The 20,888-nt window shown below is 48.8% G+C and overlaps 1 protein-coding gene across 3 annotated transcripts in view; it reads right to left on the bottom strand.

Moving 5' to 3' along the window:
• Window positions 1-302: 302 nt before the first annotated feature.
• myh9b (myosin, heavy chain 9b, non-muscle) overlaps window positions 303-20,888 on the bottom strand; it is a 45,001-nt gene continuing 24,415 nt past the window's right edge. For all 3 annotated transcript variants that reach the window (XM_017481571.3, XM_053684726.1, XM_053684728.1), the window contains 35 exons: window positions 19,178-19,270; window positions 19,026-19,089; window positions 18,229-18,327; window positions 15,845-15,988; window positions 15,348-15,443; window positions 14,847-15,118; window positions 14,574-14,747; window positions 13,402-13,575; window positions 13,173-13,287; window positions 10,686-10,873; window positions 10,448-10,569; window positions 10,265-10,334; window positions 9,423-9,583; window positions 8,908-9,016; window positions 8,667-8,798; window positions 8,292-8,498; window positions 8,029-8,166; window positions 7,655-7,778; window positions 7,389-7,560; window positions 6,914-7,126; window positions 6,501-6,645; window positions 6,066-6,272; window positions 5,749-5,853; window positions 5,482-5,634; window positions 5,091-5,339; window positions 4,475-4,687; window positions 4,163-4,375; window positions 3,915-4,076; window positions 3,671-3,799; window positions 3,497-3,585; window positions 3,146-3,269; window positions 2,664-2,872; window positions 2,437-2,545; window positions 2,105-2,277; window positions 303-1,709 (listed from right to left, as the gene is read on the bottom strand). In XM_017481571.3, coding sequence (XP_017337060.1) covers window positions 1,598-1,709; window positions 2,105-2,277; window positions 2,437-2,545; window positions 2,664-2,872; window positions 3,146-3,269; window positions 3,497-3,585; window positions 3,671-3,799; window positions 3,915-4,076; window positions 4,163-4,375; window positions 4,475-4,687; window positions 5,091-5,339; window positions 5,482-5,634; window positions 5,749-5,853; window positions 6,066-6,272; window positions 6,501-6,645; window positions 6,914-7,126; window positions 7,389-7,560; window positions 7,655-7,778; window positions 8,029-8,166; window positions 8,292-8,498; window positions 8,667-8,798; window positions 8,908-9,016; window positions 9,423-9,583; window positions 10,265-10,334; window positions 10,448-10,569; window positions 10,686-10,873; window positions 13,173-13,287; window positions 13,402-13,575; window positions 14,574-14,747; window positions 14,847-15,118; window positions 15,348-15,443; window positions 15,845-15,988; window positions 18,229-18,327; window positions 19,026-19,089; window positions 19,178-19,270 — 5,259 coding nt within the window. In that variant the 3' untranslated portion in view covers window positions 303-1,597. The remainder of the gene's footprint in view (window positions 1,710-2,104; window positions 2,278-2,436; window positions 2,546-2,663; window positions 2,873-3,145; window positions 3,270-3,496; window positions 3,586-3,670; window positions 3,800-3,914; window positions 4,077-4,162; window positions 4,376-4,474; window positions 4,688-5,090; window positions 5,340-5,481; window positions 5,635-5,748; window positions 5,854-6,065; window positions 6,273-6,500; window positions 6,646-6,913; window positions 7,127-7,388; window positions 7,561-7,654; window positions 7,779-8,028; window positions 8,167-8,291; window positions 8,499-8,666; window positions 8,799-8,907; window positions 9,017-9,422; window positions 9,584-10,264; window positions 10,335-10,447; window positions 10,570-10,685; window positions 10,874-13,172; window positions 13,288-13,401; window positions 13,576-14,573; window positions 14,748-14,846; window positions 15,119-15,347; window positions 15,444-15,844; window positions 15,989-18,228; window positions 18,328-19,025; window positions 19,090-19,177; window positions 19,271-20,888) is intronic.

Consider the following 20,888-nt stretch of genomic DNA (forward strand, 5'->3'; position numbering starts at 1 on the left):
AGTCTTTAATTCCAGCTAGAGTTCTATAAATGAGGACCTGCAGCCACACCAGCTTGAACACACCTAGTGTAAACCATCTGATACGGCACGTGTTTATTTATAGAAGCACCCTTCATTGATCTAAATGAAAAGATGATTGTTCTTCATGTGCAGTGAGTGAGAGGCAGGCTGGAGGTCCAGTCCCCCCCCCCTCATTAACAAACAAACCATCATGATCTACTGTAGTGTACACAACATGAAATAGAATGAAGGTCAGAAAGTCTCACACACGTTTTTGAAATGAAGAACCAAACGGTCCACTGTAGCCTTTCAGAAAGCCATGTTTATTTGCATAATACCAACAAGTTCACAACTCTGTGTCTCTGGAGATTCATTACGAGTTGCAGGGAAAGAAATACAAAAAGGAGCATTTTTCTCAGTTTAACCATTTCCTTATGTCGAGAGCGAGAGCCTCATTAGCCAGTCATAGGTCAACGACGGTAATAATAAATTCCTCTCACTTCCCAGCAGTGCGAGCGAGTAAGCTGAAGCCGGGCACGTCGCTACACCATGAGCAGAAACCTTATCAAACTACACCGTGTTGACATACCAATAAACAAAAACAAAACAAAGAGTGCCTCGAGAGCGAATACAGTGTGCCGAGAAAGAATAAATCTGCCCTCCACCCCAACTTCCCCCGGCACTCGTGTAGGAAACCACACACAGATCAGCGGAGGAGAGGACGAGTCCGAGCCCGAGGAGTAGGACGTACATGACTTTAAGGCTTATAGTGCACAGTGGCTTTAATCTACGAGTGGGTGTGTGTGTGTTCCTCTTCCACCTCACTCCGTCAGTGGTGTTTATTATAAATCACTATATTGCTCAGTGCAGAGACGTGTGTACTCTTACTGGTTATTACAGTGCACATCTCTAATATTCTCCGTGCTCGGTCGAGATAAAGCATGAGCTACACATGGAAGGTCGTCAAAGTGTGCGCAGATACACTGTCCAGGCGAGAGAGAGAGAGAGAGAGAGAGAGAGAGAGAGAGAGAGAGAGAGAGAGAGAGGATGCAGCAGTTATCATAAACGAGTCGTATACTTTCATCCTCACACCGTTATAAAAACTTCAGAATAAAATACATTTCTATAGAGAACGACACCTAGGTTTTTATTTATTTATTTATTTATTTATTTTTGTGCCCCATCTTATTTGAAAACTTCTTCTATCCTGTGACTTCAATTAGAAAAATAGATCGAGACACAAGCCTAGGAGAAGAGGAGGAACGGCTCCTTATAAAAATATCGTCCCCGTCTTCGAAACCCTGGTGAATACACGCAACGAAAAGATCATTTGGTCCTCGGATGAGTGACTATGAACTGGAGTACTGATTGTCAGCGTTACTGTGTGTGTGTGTGTGTGTGTGTGTGTGTGTGTGTGTGTGTGTGTGTGTGTGTGTGTTATGGCACTAACAAATTAAATCTGAATCCCAGTAGACATTATGGTCTATTATATGCATGTATATATATGTATGTGTGTGTGTGTGGGTGAGAGAGAAAGAGAGAGTGAAAGTGCTGCAGTTCATCACTACAGCCAGCAGGCGGCACTGTTCTCTTTTGTTCACTCTGGTTTGGGTTCAGGAGCTTCGGTCTTGCCGTCAGGCTCTTCGTCGCTTTCGACGCCTACACGGCTGACGATACGGCGCATAGTAGTGAAGGGCAGGTCTCCACGTCTACACACACACACACACACACACACACACACACACACAAACACAGTAAGAGGAATGGCATAAACAGGCTAGTTTACATCACAAAGACATCAGACATTTTAAAGCGGCGGTCTGTAAGTTTCAGAAATGACACCAGACCTGCGGCAATCAGATCATTCTAAAGATCACCATCGACACGAATCAACACCTGACCAATCAGAATCCAGAACTCAGTGGCGCTAACAGCGAATGATCTGATTAGCAGGTAGAGATTTAGCTAGCAACTGGAACGTTCTTTGAGGACACCTCGACTCGTTTAGAAGTTTAAGAACGAATTGTAACCCTGGGGTATGGGGGGCATGTGAGCGAGGTGCGAGATGAAGGGGCGTGACGTGTGGTTTGGGACGAAGCGTTACCGGAGCTTGCTCTTGAGCGAGGAGACCTCGCGGTTCATGGCGTCGGCCGACTCGGTGGCGTCCTCCAGCTCTCTCTGCAGTTTCCTGCGGTTGGCGTTGGCTCTCTGCGCCTCCTCCTCGGCCTCCTCCAGCTGCCTCTTCAGCTGCTTCATACGGCTGTTCACCTTCTCCATCTGCAGCAGGACACGCACAGCTCGTGAGCCAGAGATCCACTCCGCTCGATATTTCTTCCAAATGTTCTCGCAATGACGTCACTGATAAAACCTCACGCTGTTAATACGCCACTAAGCTACTCGTGGCGTGAAGTGTGTGTAATGTACAGTGTAACATACCTGGTCTTTGTACTGGTCGGCGTTACGTCTCTCGTCATCCACCTGCAGAATGACTTCCTTCAGCTTCTTCTCTGAACGACGCACCAGTTTGGTGGCTGCCTGCCTCTCTCTAAACACACACACACACACCAATTATAAAGCACAGGAAAAAAACCCTCAAAATGCTTATTAGACACAGCTAGTGCTTGGTAGCTCATTAGGAAAGTCGGTCGGTCATGTGATGTGACCTGGTCTCGATATCCAGCTGTTCTTCGAGCTGTGCGATTTTGGCCTCCAGGGCGGCGATAGAGGCCTTGTATTTGCTCTTCACCGCTCCTTCCAGCTCGGTCAGCTTCAGCTTCAGCTCCTTGTTCTGGCGCTCCATCTGTGAGCGCGCCCCCTCCAGGCGCTGGGCGGTGCTGCGCTCGGCTGTCAGCTCCACATTGAACTGGTCCGACTGGGACAGAGACAGAGAGAGAGAGAGAGAGAGAGAGAGAGAGAGAGAGAGAGAGAGAGAGAGAGAGAGTGTGTGTCACACACACAGAGGAAGCGAGTGAGAGGTTGTGCAGAAGTAATGGGTCAAAGGAACTGGAGAACGAGAGAACTGGAGTCTTTTTTCTTTCTTTGTTTTAAACATCCAAAATGGCTGCCAGGTTCTCTATAGATGAAGCATTCCGGGCTCTGGGATCTGAGCAGGCGACGGGTGAGAAGCTGAGAAACGGTGGCTCACCTGCAGCAAGGTTCTCTTCAGACGATCGTTGACCAGTTCGGTGTTGTTCTGTTCCTCCTCCAGCTCCTCCTCCAGCTGAGCGATGCGAGCCTCCAGCCGCCGCTTCTCCTCCACCGTCAGAGCGCTGAAACACACACACATACACACACACACACACACACACACACAAAAAGAGAGAGAGATTTTTCTTTAACAAATCGCACCCTACACAACACATGGATTAGGGTTTCTGTCACACGTCTCACACACTCAGACCTTCAGGTAGAAACTCCAAAAAGATTAACACAAACTCCATCATGTATTCATTTGCACATTTGTACCTTGTCACAATGTGTGTGTGTGTGTACTTACTTCTTGCTGTTCTGGTTGTTGATCTCGTCCTGCAGCTCGTCTCTCTCCTGCTGAGCCTGTCTCTTCGCCCGCTCTGCTGCAGCCAGTTCCTACACACACACACACACACACAGTGAGAATGTGTGTGTGTGCGCGCGTGTGTGTGTGTGTTTGCATGCGCGTGCATTTGCGTACCTCCTGCAGTTGGATCATGTCTGCCTCCATGCTCTTGATCTTCTTCTCGTTCTCTTTGCTCTGAGCCAGAATCTCCTCTCTGGAGAGACGCATCTCATCCAGCTCCCGCAGCAGGTCCTTCATCTGAGCCTACACACACACACACACACACACACACACACACACACACACACACACACACACAGTTTAGCAGCCGAGTCGGAGCAATCCGCGCGCTCTCTCAGGTTGGCTCGATGCTGTGTACCTGCAGTTTCTTGAGCTGTTTGAGAGCCTCGTCTCGGTTCTTGTTGGCCTGGTCGATGGCGGCCTCCAGCTCCTTCAGGTCCAGCTCCATCTTCTTGCGTGCCGCCACGGCGACGGAGCGCTGCTTCCGCTCGTCTTCCAGTTCCAGCTCCATCTCCCGCACCTGACAGCGGAGAGCGAGTTACCCACAACGCACCACAAACACACAACTCGGGGCGCGTCAGTGCGGAGTTCGGCGACCGTGCGTACCTGCTTGACGAGCTGCCTCTTCTTCTCCTCGCCCATCTCGTCTCGGCCGGCCAGGTCGCGCTCGTACTGAGCCTTCATGGCCTGCATATTGACCTCCAGTCGCAGCTTGGCGTCCTCGGTGGCCTGCAGCTCGTCCTCCAGCTCCTCCAGCTGTGTGCGCATCTCCTCCAGCTGCTGCTCCATGCCACGCTTTGACTTCTCCAGCTCGTGCACCTGGGGGGACGGGGGAGACACAGCGCCTCCGTGAGCCGACCGCATTTATTACACAGTTTAAGGTCGGACGTGAGCGGTGCGGCGGCGGCGGGATCTTACGCTCTTGCCGACGTCGTCCTTGGAGGAGACGAGGTCCTCCATCTCGGTCCGGAGCGCCTTGTTGGCTCGCTCCAGCTCGTTCTTCAGGTCGGACAAGGTCTCGAGTTCACGGGTCAGAGCGAGGGCGCGCGTCTCCTTCTCTCGAGCCTCGGCTTCAGCCCGGTCACGCTCCTCAGCATAGCGACTGGAGATGGTCTTCTCCTCCGCCAGCATCTACACACACACACACACACACAGTAAGACAGATAGTAATACAGCATCAGAATGCGATCTTCCTCTTTCTCTCCGTCTTTCTTTTAATCTCCATCTCTCACTCCCTCCAACTATTTATCTGCCTCCATCTTCCTCTCTCTTCATTTTCTCTCTCTCACTCCCCCTCCCTCTCTCTTCCACTTACTCCAGTCTTTCTCTCCATCTCTCGCTCTAAAATCAGAATGTTGAGGAAACCACATCAGGACTAATCTGTCATGGAGATGATGACGATGATGCAGCAGTTGTTCAGACGCTGGTGTAAAGTGAAGAATTCCTGGATTCGCACGTGTACACACACACACACACACACACACACACACACACACACACACACACACACACACACACACACACACACACACACCTGGTCAAACTTCTTCTGCTTCTTCTCCAGGTTGGAGACGATCTGCCTCAGATGGTCCTGGTCCACCAGCAGGTCGTCCAGCTCCTGCTGCAGACGGGTCTTGGTCTTGTCCAGTTTGTCGTAGGCCAGGTTCCTCTCGTCCATGCGCTGACTGACGGCCTCCAGGTCGCGCTGCAGACGCTTCTTCACTTCCTCAGCGCTCTCCAGAGAACCCGCCTCCTGCTCCAGCTTCTTCTTCATCTCAGCCAGCTGGAGACGGAGAAGGGGATGTTAAAACCGTAAACAGAGCAGAGTCGAGGGGACTGGGTTTGTTTACAGCACGGTTCACTCGTTTAAACACCGTTCCAAAGTGGCCCGTGTGACCTTCCTCTCTACAGTCCCCGGAGTGTACCTGGTTCTGAGTCGTGATTAACTGCTTCTCCATGTTCCTCTTGGCCTCCTCCTCTTCCTCCAGCTGTTCTCTCAGGTTGTTCTGATCATCCTCCAGCTGCCTCATCCGTGTGTTGAGAGACAGTTTCTGACGAGTCTCCTCCTGGAGCAGCTCCTACACACACATACACACACAATCACAAACACATCTCACTTTGTGACAAGACCCATTCACTGTTAGACATGTTGGACTAATGATCACAGGTGTGTGTGTGAGATGAATTCATACCTGGACATCCTGCAGTTGGGACTCCACAGCTGAGCAGTCTTTGACTGCCTTGATGGATTTTCCCTCCACGTCATTCAGCACGCTGGTGACATTATCGAGCTCCGTCTACAGAACACACCCACAGCGGATCAGCACGGACTTCAACTCAACGACCAGACGAAACTCATTTCAAAAAAGGGCAAGGCCAAGACTAAAAACTTAAATGCATAGCTGTGTTTGTGTACATTTAACTAAATCGAGTCCATAAGTGTGAACGTCTTCTAGACTGAATCATGGCCTAATCACCGTGTGTGTGTGAGACTCTGAGAGCCGTGTACCTGCAGCTTGGACACTTTCTCCAGCAGCTCTGCTCTCTGCTTCTCGCTCTCGGCATGCTTGATCTGTAGCTCCTGCACCTGAGCCTCGGCCTTCTTCCTGCGGTGCTCCGACTCTCCCTTACTCTGCATCAGCCCCTGCAGCTCGATCTGCAGCTCGTTACGCTCCGACTCCAGAGTCTGCTTCATCTTATCCACCGACGCCTTGTTCTACACACGCACACACACACACACGCACGCACACGCACGGGAGCGGGGAGAGCGGTTAGGAACGATCACTGCGTATGTGAAGGGAAATCTCTGCATACGGGCATTTCATCTGTAGTCCTCATGCAGTTGCCCTCATTCTTATCCAATGTAAAGCCATAGTAGAAGAGGTGTGTGTGTGGGGGTGTGTGTGTGTGTGTGTGTGTGTGTGTGTGTGTGTGTGTGTGTTACCCTCTTGGACTGCTCCAGCTGCTCATTGAGCTCATCGAAAGCCTGGCTGTGTTTCTGCCTCATCTCTGCCACAATCTGCTCGTGGTTTTTGGCTTCTTCATCCAGAGTCTTCTTCAGATGATTCACCTCAGTCTCTCGCTTCGTCCTGGCGCGCACATACACACACACACACACACACACAGAGACAAACCAATGAGTAATGGTGCTTCTATATTTTGCATCCACTGCTGGAGCGGTAACACACTGGACAGCCACTGCCTAGAATCTCTGTTCCAGTGTCAGCCATTTTGGCTCTAACCCCATCACCCATGTTGTACTCCCAGCTCCAGTGGTCAGCCATTGTGGCTCTAACCCCATTACCCATGTTATACTCCCAGCTCCAGTGGTCAGCCATTGCGGCTCTGTAGCAGTACCTGAGCGCCTCCTGAGCCGCAGTGGTGTCCAGTGTGTCCTCTAGCTCGGTCTTCAGGGCCTCGAGCTCCTCTCCCAGGTCACGGCGGTGTTTCTCGGCCTTGGCGCGAGCGGCTCGTTCCAGCTCCAGGTCCTCCTGCAGCTCGCTCAGCTGAGCCTCCAGCTCACGGATCTTCTTTTGGGCCAGGTTCTTCTGCGCCGCCTCTTCCTCGATCCTGCCGAAAGGAAACGGTTATACAATGCTTTGATTAGTTCTACCTTTGAAGGAATGAATTATTTCAAGAAAAACTACGGAAAAATTTTTATTTTGAGAAGATCTTCAAGCCTGGTCAGCACGACTTATTACTAACGAAGGTGTTCGTGTACATGAACACGACGACGTCTTACCCCCATTACAAGAAGCATGGAGATGTAAACACGCTGCCTTTGCTAATAACGCTAATGAGGTCATGCTAAACGAGCGGTTTCAGCTCAGACCTGGCCAGCGCTTCCTGCAGCTCCTCTTCCTTCTTGGCGAGTTGCGCTCGGAGCTCGGCGATCTGGGCCTGCAGTTCAGCGATCTGATCGTGAAGCTCGGTGGAGTCGCCCTCCAACTTCCTGCGGTTCTTCTCCAGCTCCTGCCTCATTTTCTCCTCCCGGCGTAGACGATCTAACACACAGAGTCAATTTACTAATTACTTATTCACAATAATACAGAAATCCATCCTTGCTGGGTCCAACACCATATCTGCACACGCTCGTACCCTCCAGGTCTGTGATCATGGCCTCGTGTTTGTTCTTCAGCTTCTGGAGGCTCTTGGATTTCTCCTCCTCCTCAGCCAGGTTGGTGGTGAACTCGCTGATTCTCTCCTCCAACAGCTTCTTCTCCTGTTAAACCCACACAACATCGTCCAGTTTAGAAACTCGCGCCGCGCACACACGCTCATCGTCTCCGTAGTAACAGCGACCGTGGATGGTTCACAACGTTAGATGCATATAAATGGGGGGGGAGATAGGGATTTGTTGCTGTCACAAGGCAATGATGTACCTACAAGAGCACCCCTCCCCGAGTGGACCGTTTTTCTCCTTCCATAATAAAGAATTATTTGATAAATAATCAACAATCGTTCGGACTGACCTTGTTCAGCTTGTTGTTCTGGTCGTCCAGCACCATGACGTCCTCCTCCACCTTCTTCATTTTGGCCTCCATGGTGACGCGCTCCAGCTGCAGCTTCTGCCGGGCCGCCTCCTCCTCGTCCAGCTGCTGCTCCAGATCCTAGAGGAGAGGAGCAGGAACATCTCAGGAACGACCTTCGTCTCGTCCGGCCAGTGTGCCGGACGTTTACGGAAACGAACCCGAGCGCTCGGTTCGAGGCGCAAGGAAACACTGTGATGCTGTACCGTGATGTTCTGCTGCATCTTCTTTTTCTCTGCTAGAAGCTGATTGGCTCTCTCCTCCTCCTCCTCCACCCGAGCCTCCAGGTCGTGCAGGATCTCCTCCAGCTCCTGCTTCTTCGCCACCAGCCGGTTCCTCATCTCGTCCGCCTCGGCGCAGAGGTCCATCTCGGCCTGCAGCTGCTCCTGTAGTGCCAGCTTCTCCGCATTCAGCTGAGAACATGAACCACAGAGAGAGAGAGAGAGAGAGAGAGAGAGAGAGAGAGAGAGAGAGAGAGAGAGAGAGAGAGAGAACCTTCGCTCAGAGAGATGTGACCGTGTGAGGGAACATCAGCAGGGCTGGTGCTCTGAATTCTTGTGTGTGGTGTGTGTGTGTGTTACCTGCTGGTGTTTGACTTCCAGCTCCTCCAGCTGTTTCTCAGCCTGCACGTGTTTCTCACGGACTTTGTGGAGCTCCTCATCTTTGGCCTGCATCTCCTCCTCCTGCCGGCTGACCTGGAGCAGAGGCTTCACCTACAGAGCAAGGAAGAGCGGGTTACACAAACACACTCCATCACAAAATCACAGCCACACTCTCTCACACACACACACACACACACACACACAGTGTTGGAGGTTTCACCTTAGTGAAGAGTCTCCACCACTGCCAGTTCCTGAGTTTGAGGTAAGCAGCGCAGTTCCTCTGGATCACTCTCATGGCTGTCAGCTGCTGCTGCCGCTTAGCAAACGCCCTGATGGCAGAACGTACACACACACACACACACACACACACACACACACACACACACACACACACAGTTAGAGAAGGCCCTTGCAGATCAGGGTGTGTTGTGTATTGCATAATATATTTCAGATGAAGTACGTGTTCACTCTGGTCCAGGTGTGAAAAGTTTTTATTTATTTATTTAAAATTTCAATTATTTTCAGAAACTAAACTTGGGTGGAATATACCGATACTCATTCATAAACAGTTCCTCCTTATTTATTTATTTTCAACACCACGCGCCCGAGTTCTACTCGCACACAGAACCCAACGCTCACGATTAAAGTCCGCATGAAGTGAGAGTATCCTGAAATACAGGTCTACTGAACCGGACCGACGTGACTCTCAGTTCTGCTCCGCGTCTCGACACTCACTTTCGGGCGACGTAGCCGCGGCACCAGGCCTGGAAACTGATGATGACGTCTGTGATCTTCATATCACGCTCCTCCTCCAGGTGGGCCAGGACTCCGGCCCGGAAGAACACCTTGCTCTGTCCGATTCGGTACAGGTTCGAGTCCAGCTCCAGAGCTTTGATCTGATGGGGGGGGGGGACCGAGGAGAGGAGAGGAGAGGAGAGAGAGAGAGAGAGAGAGGAGACAGAGAGAGCAAGAGAGAGGAGACAGAGAGAGGAGAGAGAGAGAGAGAGAGAGAGAGAGAGAGAGAGAGAGAGAGAGAGAGAGAGAGAGAGAGAGAGAGGAGTGAGTGAGAGAGAGAGACAGAGAGAGGAGAGAGAGAGATGGATAATTGAATAATCACTGTATTCACAGAAGAAGACTGAAACGTTCAGATCAGTGGAGATGTTCCAGATTGCCGTGCTGGATTTAAAACAGCGTGTATTACAGATCAGTGTTTATCTCGTTAGTGGGAATTCAAGTCCATCTACTTTCAGACGTCGTTATTCAGGAATTTTACACGTCTAAAGCGTGTGTTTAACTTTATAAGGACTGAAGAGATTTTCAGCACAACTTCAAATAATTTCACCGTCATTACTGGAGTAGTCTACCGTCATAACATCACCACACCAGCACGCGACACACAACACATTAACACACACTCGTCTGCGGTATAAACCCCAGACCGTTACACACACACACACACACACACACACACACACACACACACACACTCGTCTGCTGTATAAACCCCAGAGCGTCACACACGCACGCTGTAGTAAGCAGTGTGACAGCTGACCTGAGGCCAGTGTGTAAACTCTTACCATCAGCACACAGGCCTGTTTTCCATCCATGAAGCCCTTGGGGATGGCATTGGGAGTGAGGATCTCGTACCTAAGGGACAGAAAGCAGAAATGCCCCTCAGCTCTATGACACGTGTGCTAACTGCAGGTGAGAAACACGCAGCACCGCTTTCCCCAAGCCTACGCTTTCTCCAGGGTACGCACCTCTGTCTGAACTCCTGGAACACGATGCGGTTGGGGAAGCCCTGTCTGCAGATACGGATCCCCTCCAACACACCGTTACACCGGAGCTGGTCCAGAACCAGGTGAGGGTCCAGTTTACCCGCCTGAGAGACAGACACACACACAGAGTGATGGTGAGTATTAAACAGAAACTAATATTCATTCATCACAGTCTATCCGACCATGTGCCGTGGGGGGTGGGGTATGCGGTTTCCGGTACCTTCTTCTCGTGGTTTGGGATGATGCATCGCACGAAGTTGGGGTTGGTGTTCCTCAGCGTGGCCATCAGCTTGGACAGCTGCTCCTTATAGAGCTGACCCACCGTCCGGAACATTCCCTTACGGGTCTTGAAGGCTCCGGGCAGCTCAGACATTCCCGCCACCTTATCCAAGCCCACGATCCGGTCCACTGAGGGAGAGGCACGAGAACTGAATGAACACCACGTACACGAGGCAGCTTCGTTTACCCATGAAGCCACGAGCAGCACAAATTTACCCACAATCCAGTGGTGCTAATACACTACAACAACAACAACAACAACAACACATGAACAGTGGTGATAACGCACACAACCACACAGTGTGATGAGGTCGAGTGGGAGTGAGGATGAGGAGCGAGGAGGCAGGAAACACATGGGGGGGGGGGGGGATATCACACAATGCCAGTGAAGTGAAGGGAAAACACACACGGGGAAAAATGACCCAGTTCAGTTCAATGCAGTGTGTGTGTGTGTGTGTGTGTGTGTGTGTGTGTGTGAATACAAATCTCGATAATATACTAACTAATGTTTAACACTATATGTAGTGTCTAAACCATGCAGAGAGTGAGTGTGTGTGTGTGTGTGTGTGTGTGTGTGAGAGAGAGAGTGTGTGAATGTGTGTGTGTGTGTGTGTGTGTGTGTGTGTGTGTACACACTATGGATTGCACACACTCACTAGCCGACACTGTCTGGAAAAACAAAGGCACACAATGAAAGCAGATAATCCGTGCTGTTAATCTGGGAACTTTAACCGAATTAACATTTTGCGATCGCTTTATTCGAAGTGTAGAGGCGTGAGCGAAAGTGTGTTTTTTAAAAAAAAAATATTTTTTTTAACTCAAACTCCCTCCTGCTCTTGAAGCGATTCCTTCCACAGTACTTCCTGTTGTCCTTCAAAAGCTAAATAACCCCAAAACCAAATCCTAGTAGGTGTAAGAGATCCTCTGCACCGGCGCAGACGGCGAACGCGGGCTTTCACACAGCGCGTGTCTAGTTACGCGACCCCGGTCAGGTGCTAGGGAGCCGTCGAGGTCGGAGCTGAACGCTTCGTAAACGTAAAAGGAAGTCCGCTCACCGAGCCGTACTGAGGGCTCTGTGGACGCGGATCTCCCCCACGCGAGCGCAGTTTCAGAACGGGTACATTCCTTAGATAAACTTAATAAATAAATACATTTAAAAAAAGGATTCGTAGTGGAAACGTGACCTGTAGCCTGCGTACGGCCAGTTCCTCCATCGGTGTTAATTTTATTTGAAATGACGGGTCGACTCGTTAAACACACAAACAACGTGCAATCCCTGGTGTGTACAGACCTGAACACATCATAACAGCACCGTGTGTGTGAGAGTGATCCTAGAATGATGAATCAAGTTCCACAGTGGTGTGATTACACGCTTGCGTGTGTGTGTGTGTGTGTGTGTGTGTGTGTGTGTGTGTGTGTGTGTGTGTGTGTGTGTGTACTGTGCAGGTCGGTGTGTCAAACAGAAGCAAACCCATGCAGTTTATATACCCATCTCCGCAGTACCCAAGACCAAGAGCAGGGGAGCCCCAACCACGCTATTACACAGAGAGGGAGAGAGGAAGAGAGATGAGCGCAGGCCGAGAAACAGTCACTCGCACACACACTCGCACACACACACACTCAAAATGGAGGGTATCTACTGTCACAAGTGATCACACGTCGATGTGAACGTGCGACGTTATAAATCTCGCATTCGTAAGCGGACTTCGTGCAACGCGACAGCGGTTAACGTTTCACTCTTCTGAAAAGCCATCCCCCGCTGAGGCTCCTCCCACTGACGAGATCGAGCGACAGCGCAGAGGCGGTGTCGCTTTTCACTCGCGCTCGTCGGGTCACAAACGAAAGACTTGCTTTTCTATCCGGAACGGGATCTTCTCCGTACGTGACGAGCGGAAAAACAAACTTCGCAGATCAAACGATAAATAAAGCGGTCGTGGATTTGCACAGACACTTAAAACGATTCGCCCGCTATTCAGTCAGACAGGAAATACCTCCACAGCCAGCGGGATAGACATAAAGAGAACGAAGAGCGGAGGGCGGGGGGAACGGGAGAGAGAAAGGATGGACAGAATGAAAAGAAAAGTAAACAGAAAGATGTCACCTGACTCAGAATGGAGGAAAGGAAAACGCTGATAAAAATAAGCTCTCTGACAACTCGGCACCTCTGAGAGCCGAAAACAAAACGAGGACGGACGTGAGGACGGACACAGAGGAGCGGGAGAGAAGACGTGAGAACGAGGGATGGACAGAGGAACGGCAGAAAAACGAAGAGAAGATGTGAAAAGAGAGTCAGCATGGGGGAATACATAACCGAAATGAAACCCCGGTGGTGGTCCGACCTGCATCAGGAATCTCACAAGGAAAGTAAATACACCACTCGAGGAATTGAGAAAACACCGAAACCCGGTCTCCGCCGCCCTCCACTCACCGTCCTTCCACAGCTCACACACAAACTTATCAGTGGACTGGTTGAGCAGCGACGCCACGTTATCGTTCAGAGGGTCCATGTTCTTCATCAGCCACTCGTCAGCTTTGTAGTCCACCTGAGAACCAGACGTTTATTATTTTATTTATTTATTTATTTTTAAACACGCTTTAAACATCCAGTGGACGCGGGAGATCTGCCCAGACGCTCTTTCCACCCCCCACCCGTGTACCTTTCCGGCGTAGTGGATGACGCAGAAGTCGGCCTCGTCCTTCAGTTTCTTGGGTTTGAAGAATTTGGGGTGTGTGCCCTGCTCCTGCAGAACCTTCTCCACAAAACTCTTATCTGTGGCTTTGGGGAACCAGCACTCCTCATCCAGCAGGGCCAGGATACCCGGGGGACTCGCCTGCGGAACACCCACGCACGAGGGGGAGACACAAACACACACCACCTCAAGAACAAGACTATTCCAAGACATCACTATGGAATTAGTGAACTTTTTTTTCCCCCCATTTTTATTTTTCAAAGCCCACTTTCACGCCTACGGTCCGCTCCGAAACTATTGGAACGGCGAGGCCAATGCATTATTCCGTACTGTACACCGCAGACATTCGGGTTCGAGATCAAAGGACGGATACGAGACGAGACTTTAATTCCCTGGTATTTACACCTGGACCTGCAAAACCTTTTGTAATGGATTTTTAGGTCGAACAAAAGTATAAGAACAGATCAGTCTTGAAGTAAACAACAGGTAATATTCGTTGCTGAGAAGCTGGAGAATCGCTGACATCACCAAATTGATGTTCGTTTCTTTTTTTTGTGCATGTTGCTTTTCCAGGCTTTTCTATCCACTGCCGCATGTTTCGGAGGGTTTCTCCCTTCAGTCTCCTCTTCGGTTAAGGTCTAACGATTGACACGTTCCAATATTTTTGCTCACCTACAAATTCTGTGGTCGGATACAAGACGTGCTAGGTTCTATGCCGCTTAACGCATCTGCATGTAAATACTAGGAAATTAATGCTGAAACTCTGGAATGTCTTCGGTAAATTAAAAAAGAATTAAATAATGAATTGGTCTTGCCGGTCTAATAGTTTCGAAGGGGACCGTATTTAAAATAAATAAATAAATAAATAAATAAATAAATAAATAAAAAAGACTTTCCATGAAGGCGGCGTTTTTGCTGAGGGTTTAAGTGACTAGATTGTGGGAATAAACTAAACACTCCACTGATGTTTACAGTTCGACTAACAACTGGTCTGAAGTGATCTAGGATTGTTTATGGCAAATCTGGCAACCTTCCTAGTCAAAATAAATAATCAATCCGCAGTGGTGAATGAAACAGCGCCGGACGCGAGCGTCTAGCCGTGCGTAAACGGGGTCAAAGCGCTCGGGCTTCGGACTTACAGGCTTCTCTATGAGGTCGATGCAGGGCTGCAGGTCGAGGCCGAAGTCGATGAAGCTCCACTCGATGCCCTCGCGCTGGTACTCCTCCTGCTCCAGGATGAACATGGTGTGGTTGAAGAGCTGCTGCAGCTTCTCATTGGTGTAGTTGATGCACAGCTGCTCGAAGGAGTTCAGCTGAAAAAAAGATTAAATAAAAAGAGGACTCTTTAGAACACTCCGTCGCGCTTCCACAACACGGCCGCACCGGAAAGGATCCAGAACCCTTGTCAGTACCTCGAAGATCTCGAAGCCGGCGATGTCCAGGATGCCGATGAAGGACGCGCCCTGGCGCTTGGTCTTGTCCAGGGCTTTGTTGATGCGCATGACGAGCCAACGGAACATCCTCTCGTACGTGGCTTTGGCCAGAGCCTCCACGGCGAACTCCGCCTGCTCCTGCGTCTGCGCCTTCTGCACGTAGTCCCGGCCCACCTTGATGCGGGGACTCAGGATGGCCCGGGTGAAGTCCGTCACGTTCATGCCCATCAGGTGGCACACCTTCTGCGCCGCTGGAGGGGAGAAAGAAGAAGAAAAAAAAAAAACAGACGGAGGGGAGAGTTAGTATTAAAGTCCCAAGATTACGACAGAGATGTGTATGAAACTCAAGTGGGCGGGGCTAATCTCATGTAAATCCTGTGTAAACAGAGAGCCACAGATTTAAATATACCCAAACAGAGTCGTTCGAATATGTGGCCACGCCCACTCTGAAGGTAATGCTGGGATTCTGAGATATATCACCTGTATCATCAGGCATGGAGGCTTGGTCCGAGTGACGCTCCTTCTTAAAGCTGATGTTCCCCAGCTGCAGGACAGAGGAGATGACACGCAGCAGACCTGCAACACACACACAGTTAATATAGAGAATACATGACAAAATTCATTTATTGATTATGAAATATGATATTTTATACTCCTATTTTCCTTTTAGTAAAAGCCCCCTTGTAAAAAGTAAGTGTCAGCGAGTTTGATGTTAGTGGCTAAAATATTTTACGAGACAGAATGTCAGTACATGTTCAGTATATAGGTTTAACTTCCTTTTTTAAAATTTCTCTCTTTCCCCCCCATTTAATATTTAAATACCAGAGGTTCAATTATACCTGATCAGATCGACCCCTTTATTATCATCTTAAAACGAGTCTAGAATACAGGACATGGTGCATTAATAATTTAATACACCTTTACAGAGTTCTAAGCGTGTGTGTGTGTGTGTGTGTGTGTGTGTGCGTTCCTCTCACCGATCTGCTCGTCCTCGGGGATGCTCATGATGCGCATGGCCTCCAGGGTCTCAGTGAACAGGTCTTTGTCCTGTTGTCCAGGGATGGTCACATTTCCATTGGACAGGAAGCGATACTTGTTATAGCCCTCCAGACACAGTTCATCTACACACACACACACACACACACACACACACACACACACACGTCAGTTAGAATAAACAAAAAAGTATAAAATCTGATCCGAGCTATGGCTCTTAGACTTCTAAAGACCATCTAATCTTTGCCTTAAGAAGTACTTGATCAGCTAAAACAGGCGAGTTTTTGGTTGGAGACGAAAGCTGCAGGAAGAGAGATCTCGAGGAAGAGCGGTGGTGATCACTGATGTCCAAAATATATGTGTAAATATGTAATATATATACAGTGGCAAGAAAAAGTATGTGAACCTGTTGGAATTTCATGGTTTTCTGAATAAATTTGTCATAAAATGTGATGTGATCATCTAAGTCAGGGGTATTGACAAATATAATGTGTCTAAAATAACACAAAATAAATTCTGACCCCTCATGTCTTTATTGAACACACTCATTCAACATTATAAATGGCAGTGGAAAAAGTAAGTGAACCCTTAGAATTAATAAATGGTTGACCCCCCCTTGGCAGCAATAACCTCAACCAGGCACTTCCTGTAGCTGTGGATCAGACCTGCACATGGTTCAGGAGGAGTTTTAGCCCATTCTTCCTGCAGAACTGCTTTAGCTCCGTCATATTCTTGGGACGTCTCATGTGTACGGTTCTCTTCAAGTCATTCCACAGCATCTCTATTGGGTTGAGGTCTGGGCTCTGACTCCACCCCTCCGAAAGGCGGAGTTTGTTTTTCTGAAGCCGTTCTATTGTGGACTTGCTCTGGTGTTTTGGGTCGTTGTCCTGTTGCATCACCCAACGTCTACACAGTTTCAGCTGACGTACAGACTCTCACATTATCCTGAAGAATTGTCTGATATACTCGGGAATTCAACTTCCCTCAGTGACTGCAAGCTGGCCGGGCCCTGATGCAGCAGAGCAAGCCCAGATCATGATGTTTCCTCCACCGTACTTTACAGTTGGGATGATGTTTTCATGATGATATGCCGTGCCCTTTCTACACCAGATGTAGTGCTGTGTGGTTTTTCCAAATAGTTCAATCTTAGTTTCATCAAAACATTTTGCCCATACCGCTGTGGAGTGTCCATGTGCTCTTTTGCAAACTTCAGGCGTGCAGCAATGTTCTTTTTAGTAAGCAGTGGCTTCCTTCGTGGTGTCCTGCCGTAGATACCCTGCTTGTTCAATGTTTTACATATCGTAGACTCATGAACAGAGATGTTAGCCAGTTCCAATGATGCCTTCAATCTTCGGCTGTCATTCGGGGTTGTTTCTTTACCTCATTGACGAGTCTTCGTTGTGCTCTTGGTGTCATTTTCACTTCTTGGTAGAGTAGCAACAGTCCCAAAGTGTCTCCATTTGTAGAATGTCTGCCTAACTGTAGACTGGTGAGTTTGTAAAGTCTTTGAAATCACTTTGTGACCCTTTCCAGCTTTATGTAAATAAACAATTCTTGCTCGTAGATCCTCTGAAAGCTCTTTTTGGCGAGGCATGGCTCACACAAGCGTGTGCTTCTTGTGCAGAGCAAACTCCAAAAGTTTGAGGGGCCTGACTCCAATTGGCTTTTTTCAGGTCATTAACTCAAGGGTTCACATACTTTTTCCACAACCACTATGAGGTTTTTTTGGTTGTTCTCAAAGACATGAGAGATCAGAATTTATTTTGTGTTATTATTTTAGACACATTATATTTGTCAATACCCCTGACTTAGATGAAGATCAGATCACCTTTTATGACAAATTTATTCAGAAAAACATGAAATTCCAAAAGGTTCACATACTTTTTCTTGCCACTGTATATAAACACACACACACACACCAAACTGTGTTCCACAAAGAGTCTGCAGCCTCTGTTGAAAGCACATGGTTAAACACATCTGACTATTGAAATATCCAGCAGGAGGCGCTAGTTAACGACATAAAGGGATTTTGTGACGTGGACACAGTTGCTTGCTCATTTTGCAGTAAAATCTCATTTCATTAAACTCCTGTTTCATGGCATTAAATGCACAAATAAACGGATAAAAAAAAGAAAGTATGACGTCACTGCTTAATAGATAAAAGTCGTAATCACTGACGTTGCTGTGGTACAAGAGGAATAAAACGCTCCAGGATCTACTATTACAGGAAAATACTTGACTCGGGGTAGTAACAGTGACCCGTCTCATCGTTGAGTATTTTCCCATAACAGCATGCCACGGAGACGTTCACTCCATGTTCGTCTGAAGGACTGCGGGCTTCGGAAGGTTCTGGAAGGAAACTCACTGCGTAGTTTGTCGCCAGCTCCGGTGAGCATGTAGTAGAAAATGTGGAAGGTTCTCTCCTCTCTGGCCTGGCGGATAGCGCGGGATTTCTCCAGCAGGTCTGAGAGAGCGCTGGTTAAGGAACGTAACCTCGCGTGCATCCGACAGCTTCACGTGTCCACGTCCACTAGGGGGCGAGCCTGAGCCGAAACGACTAGCGATTTCGGAGCAACTGTTTGGGCACATGTTTGTCGAGACTTTTTTTTCGAGACTCAAAAACCGTACTCGAGTACGGGGTTCGAGACACAGCTACAGTTTACGTCTGCTGCCGACGGCTTCCTGCAAAGCAAAGGCGTGCAAACTTTTGCGCTCAGCTGCAGGCAATACATTTTTTTATGGTTATTATAAGAAGTAATGTTCTTCAAAAATAACTAAATAAATAAATAAATAAATCAGACCTGCTGTTGCTTGAGCAGCATTTCATTTTGAATCTTTCTGACTGGGCGTGGCCTAATATTTTAATGAGCACACCTGCTAGGCTAGCTTTGCCTCGCTAGTCTGTTCAAATGACGGGGGGGGGGGGGGGGGGGGAGACAACAAAAAAACAAACACACACACAACTATGGTTTTGACAAATGCTGTGATGGCATTCTATCAGCTTCACAACTGGCCAGGATGAAGCTCCACCCAAGATTAGCCGCGCCCACTTTACACAATCAGGGCCTCTATGTGGACTTCCGCACATCACTAACGATTTCGACTGACGGGAAAGCGATTAGCGGAGGAGGGGAAAAACGACGTGAATCAGTGAAAGGATACAGGTCTCGATGTTGGCGCCGACGATGTAACCGTTAACGTCGAAGTTGATTCTGATGAATTTCCCCTGGAAAAGGAAAACAGGAACAGGAAACATCTTCAGATCAAAGCGAAACACACAGCCGTGTTAAACCGGGTCACAGTGAGGCTCTTACGAATCTCGACGAGTTGTCGTTCTTGACCGTTTTGGCGTTTCCAAAGGCCTCGAGGATGGGGTTAGCCTGCAGGAGCTGCTTCTCAAGCTCCCCCTAGAGGTCACACACACACAGCCAATACACACACACACACACACACACACACACACACACACACACACTCAGCATAGTGACGATATAAAACAGTGATGCACCAACATCCCAAACCTGACAGAGAGCAGAGTGGGGGAGGAATCTGCACGACTCACCGTGGCTTAGCATCTCATCGACTGCCTATGATTAGCGTAGGAAAAGCGCAAATACACACACACACACACACACACACACACACACACACACACTCATTCTCTCTCTCACACACACACACAAAGCAGTTCCCAGTGTTAACCCGAGCACAAGAAACCCCAACACCTCAGAGAAACCCATGACCTCATGCACAGCTGGATCACCTAAACCAATCCCATATTAGATTAGATCCGGGGGGGTCCCAGGTGAATATCAAACACATTCGCTACACCATACATTCTTAAACCCGTTGTTCTACAGGCGCCTGGCGAACCTCCCATAACCGCACCTCCCATAACCGCACCTCCCATAACCGCACCTCCTATAACCGCGACAAACTCGTTCCTGCCATTTACAAAGCGATGACGTAATCTGATCACGAGGAAAAACACCAGGTTTACACGAATCGGACTTTAATCAGATTACGTTCGGACTACGCGACGCACCTGCTTCATTCAGATTACGAAGGACAATATCAGGTAGGATCAGGCTCCGTCTCGATCGTGCTCGTGTGCAGGCGGATACAGACAGACCGAAGAGATCCGATTAAATGGTGTACATGCACCGAGTAATCCGATTACTCCTCCCGAGCTGAACCCAGGTGCTTCCAGCGGCCGTCTGGAAATATGACATCATGATGGAGGGCTGTAATCGGATATAAACTCCCACCGTATCTACCTGCATAATCGGATAACTTCTGAAAGCGTGCGCGTAAACAACAGCTTGTTGTTATGGTAACAAGAACAGCCCTAGCATATTGTCTACTTCAAAAACATAGTGTGTAGCACTCTAAATAAATAAATACGCCGCGAAACCAGATGAACTCGCCGCTTCCTCCTGTATCTATGACGATAACCGGCTGTACGATACACTACATCGCAATATCAGATCCGTACAATGCCGTTGCCATGGGTACGACAAAACATTTTTTACGTTTGTTGTTTAGCAGCTGTAATTAATCATACTAATGTGACAGGAGCTCCGGAGGAATTAACGCTGGCAAACTACAAGCGTGTTTATGTTTAAATAAACAGAACTCGTGTTTCAATACTCTTCAATAACGCGGCACTTCGTTCCGTTACGTTTACTGCATCTGGGCGGAGCTAGAACGTGCTCGGTTAGCTTAGACGTTATGGGAAGCGGCGACTTTGTTGCGTTTCGGTGCGCCTTTAAAACGCACACCTCCCAGTTTCTGCTTTTGTACATCCTTAATAACCAACCACAACATACCCACAACACACCCACACACACACACAGATGCAGAGCAAGCACACGCACGCACATCAGACACAGCACAGCGGCTGATCCCAAACCCGAACCCACACACGGACAACAAACATGAAGACGGAGGCCATTCAGACAGACCGGATCGTTCCGGTTTTGAGAAGATGTGTGTGTGGGGTTTTTCGGTCTTGTTAACGTTTAG

The sequence above is a fragment of the Ictalurus punctatus genome, chromosome 12, assembly GCF_001660625.3.
Source record: "Ictalurus punctatus breed USDA103 chromosome 12, Coco_2.0, whole genome shotgun sequence".
NCBI lineage: Eukaryota > Metazoa > Chordata > Actinopteri > Siluriformes > Ictaluridae > Ictalurus > Ictalurus punctatus.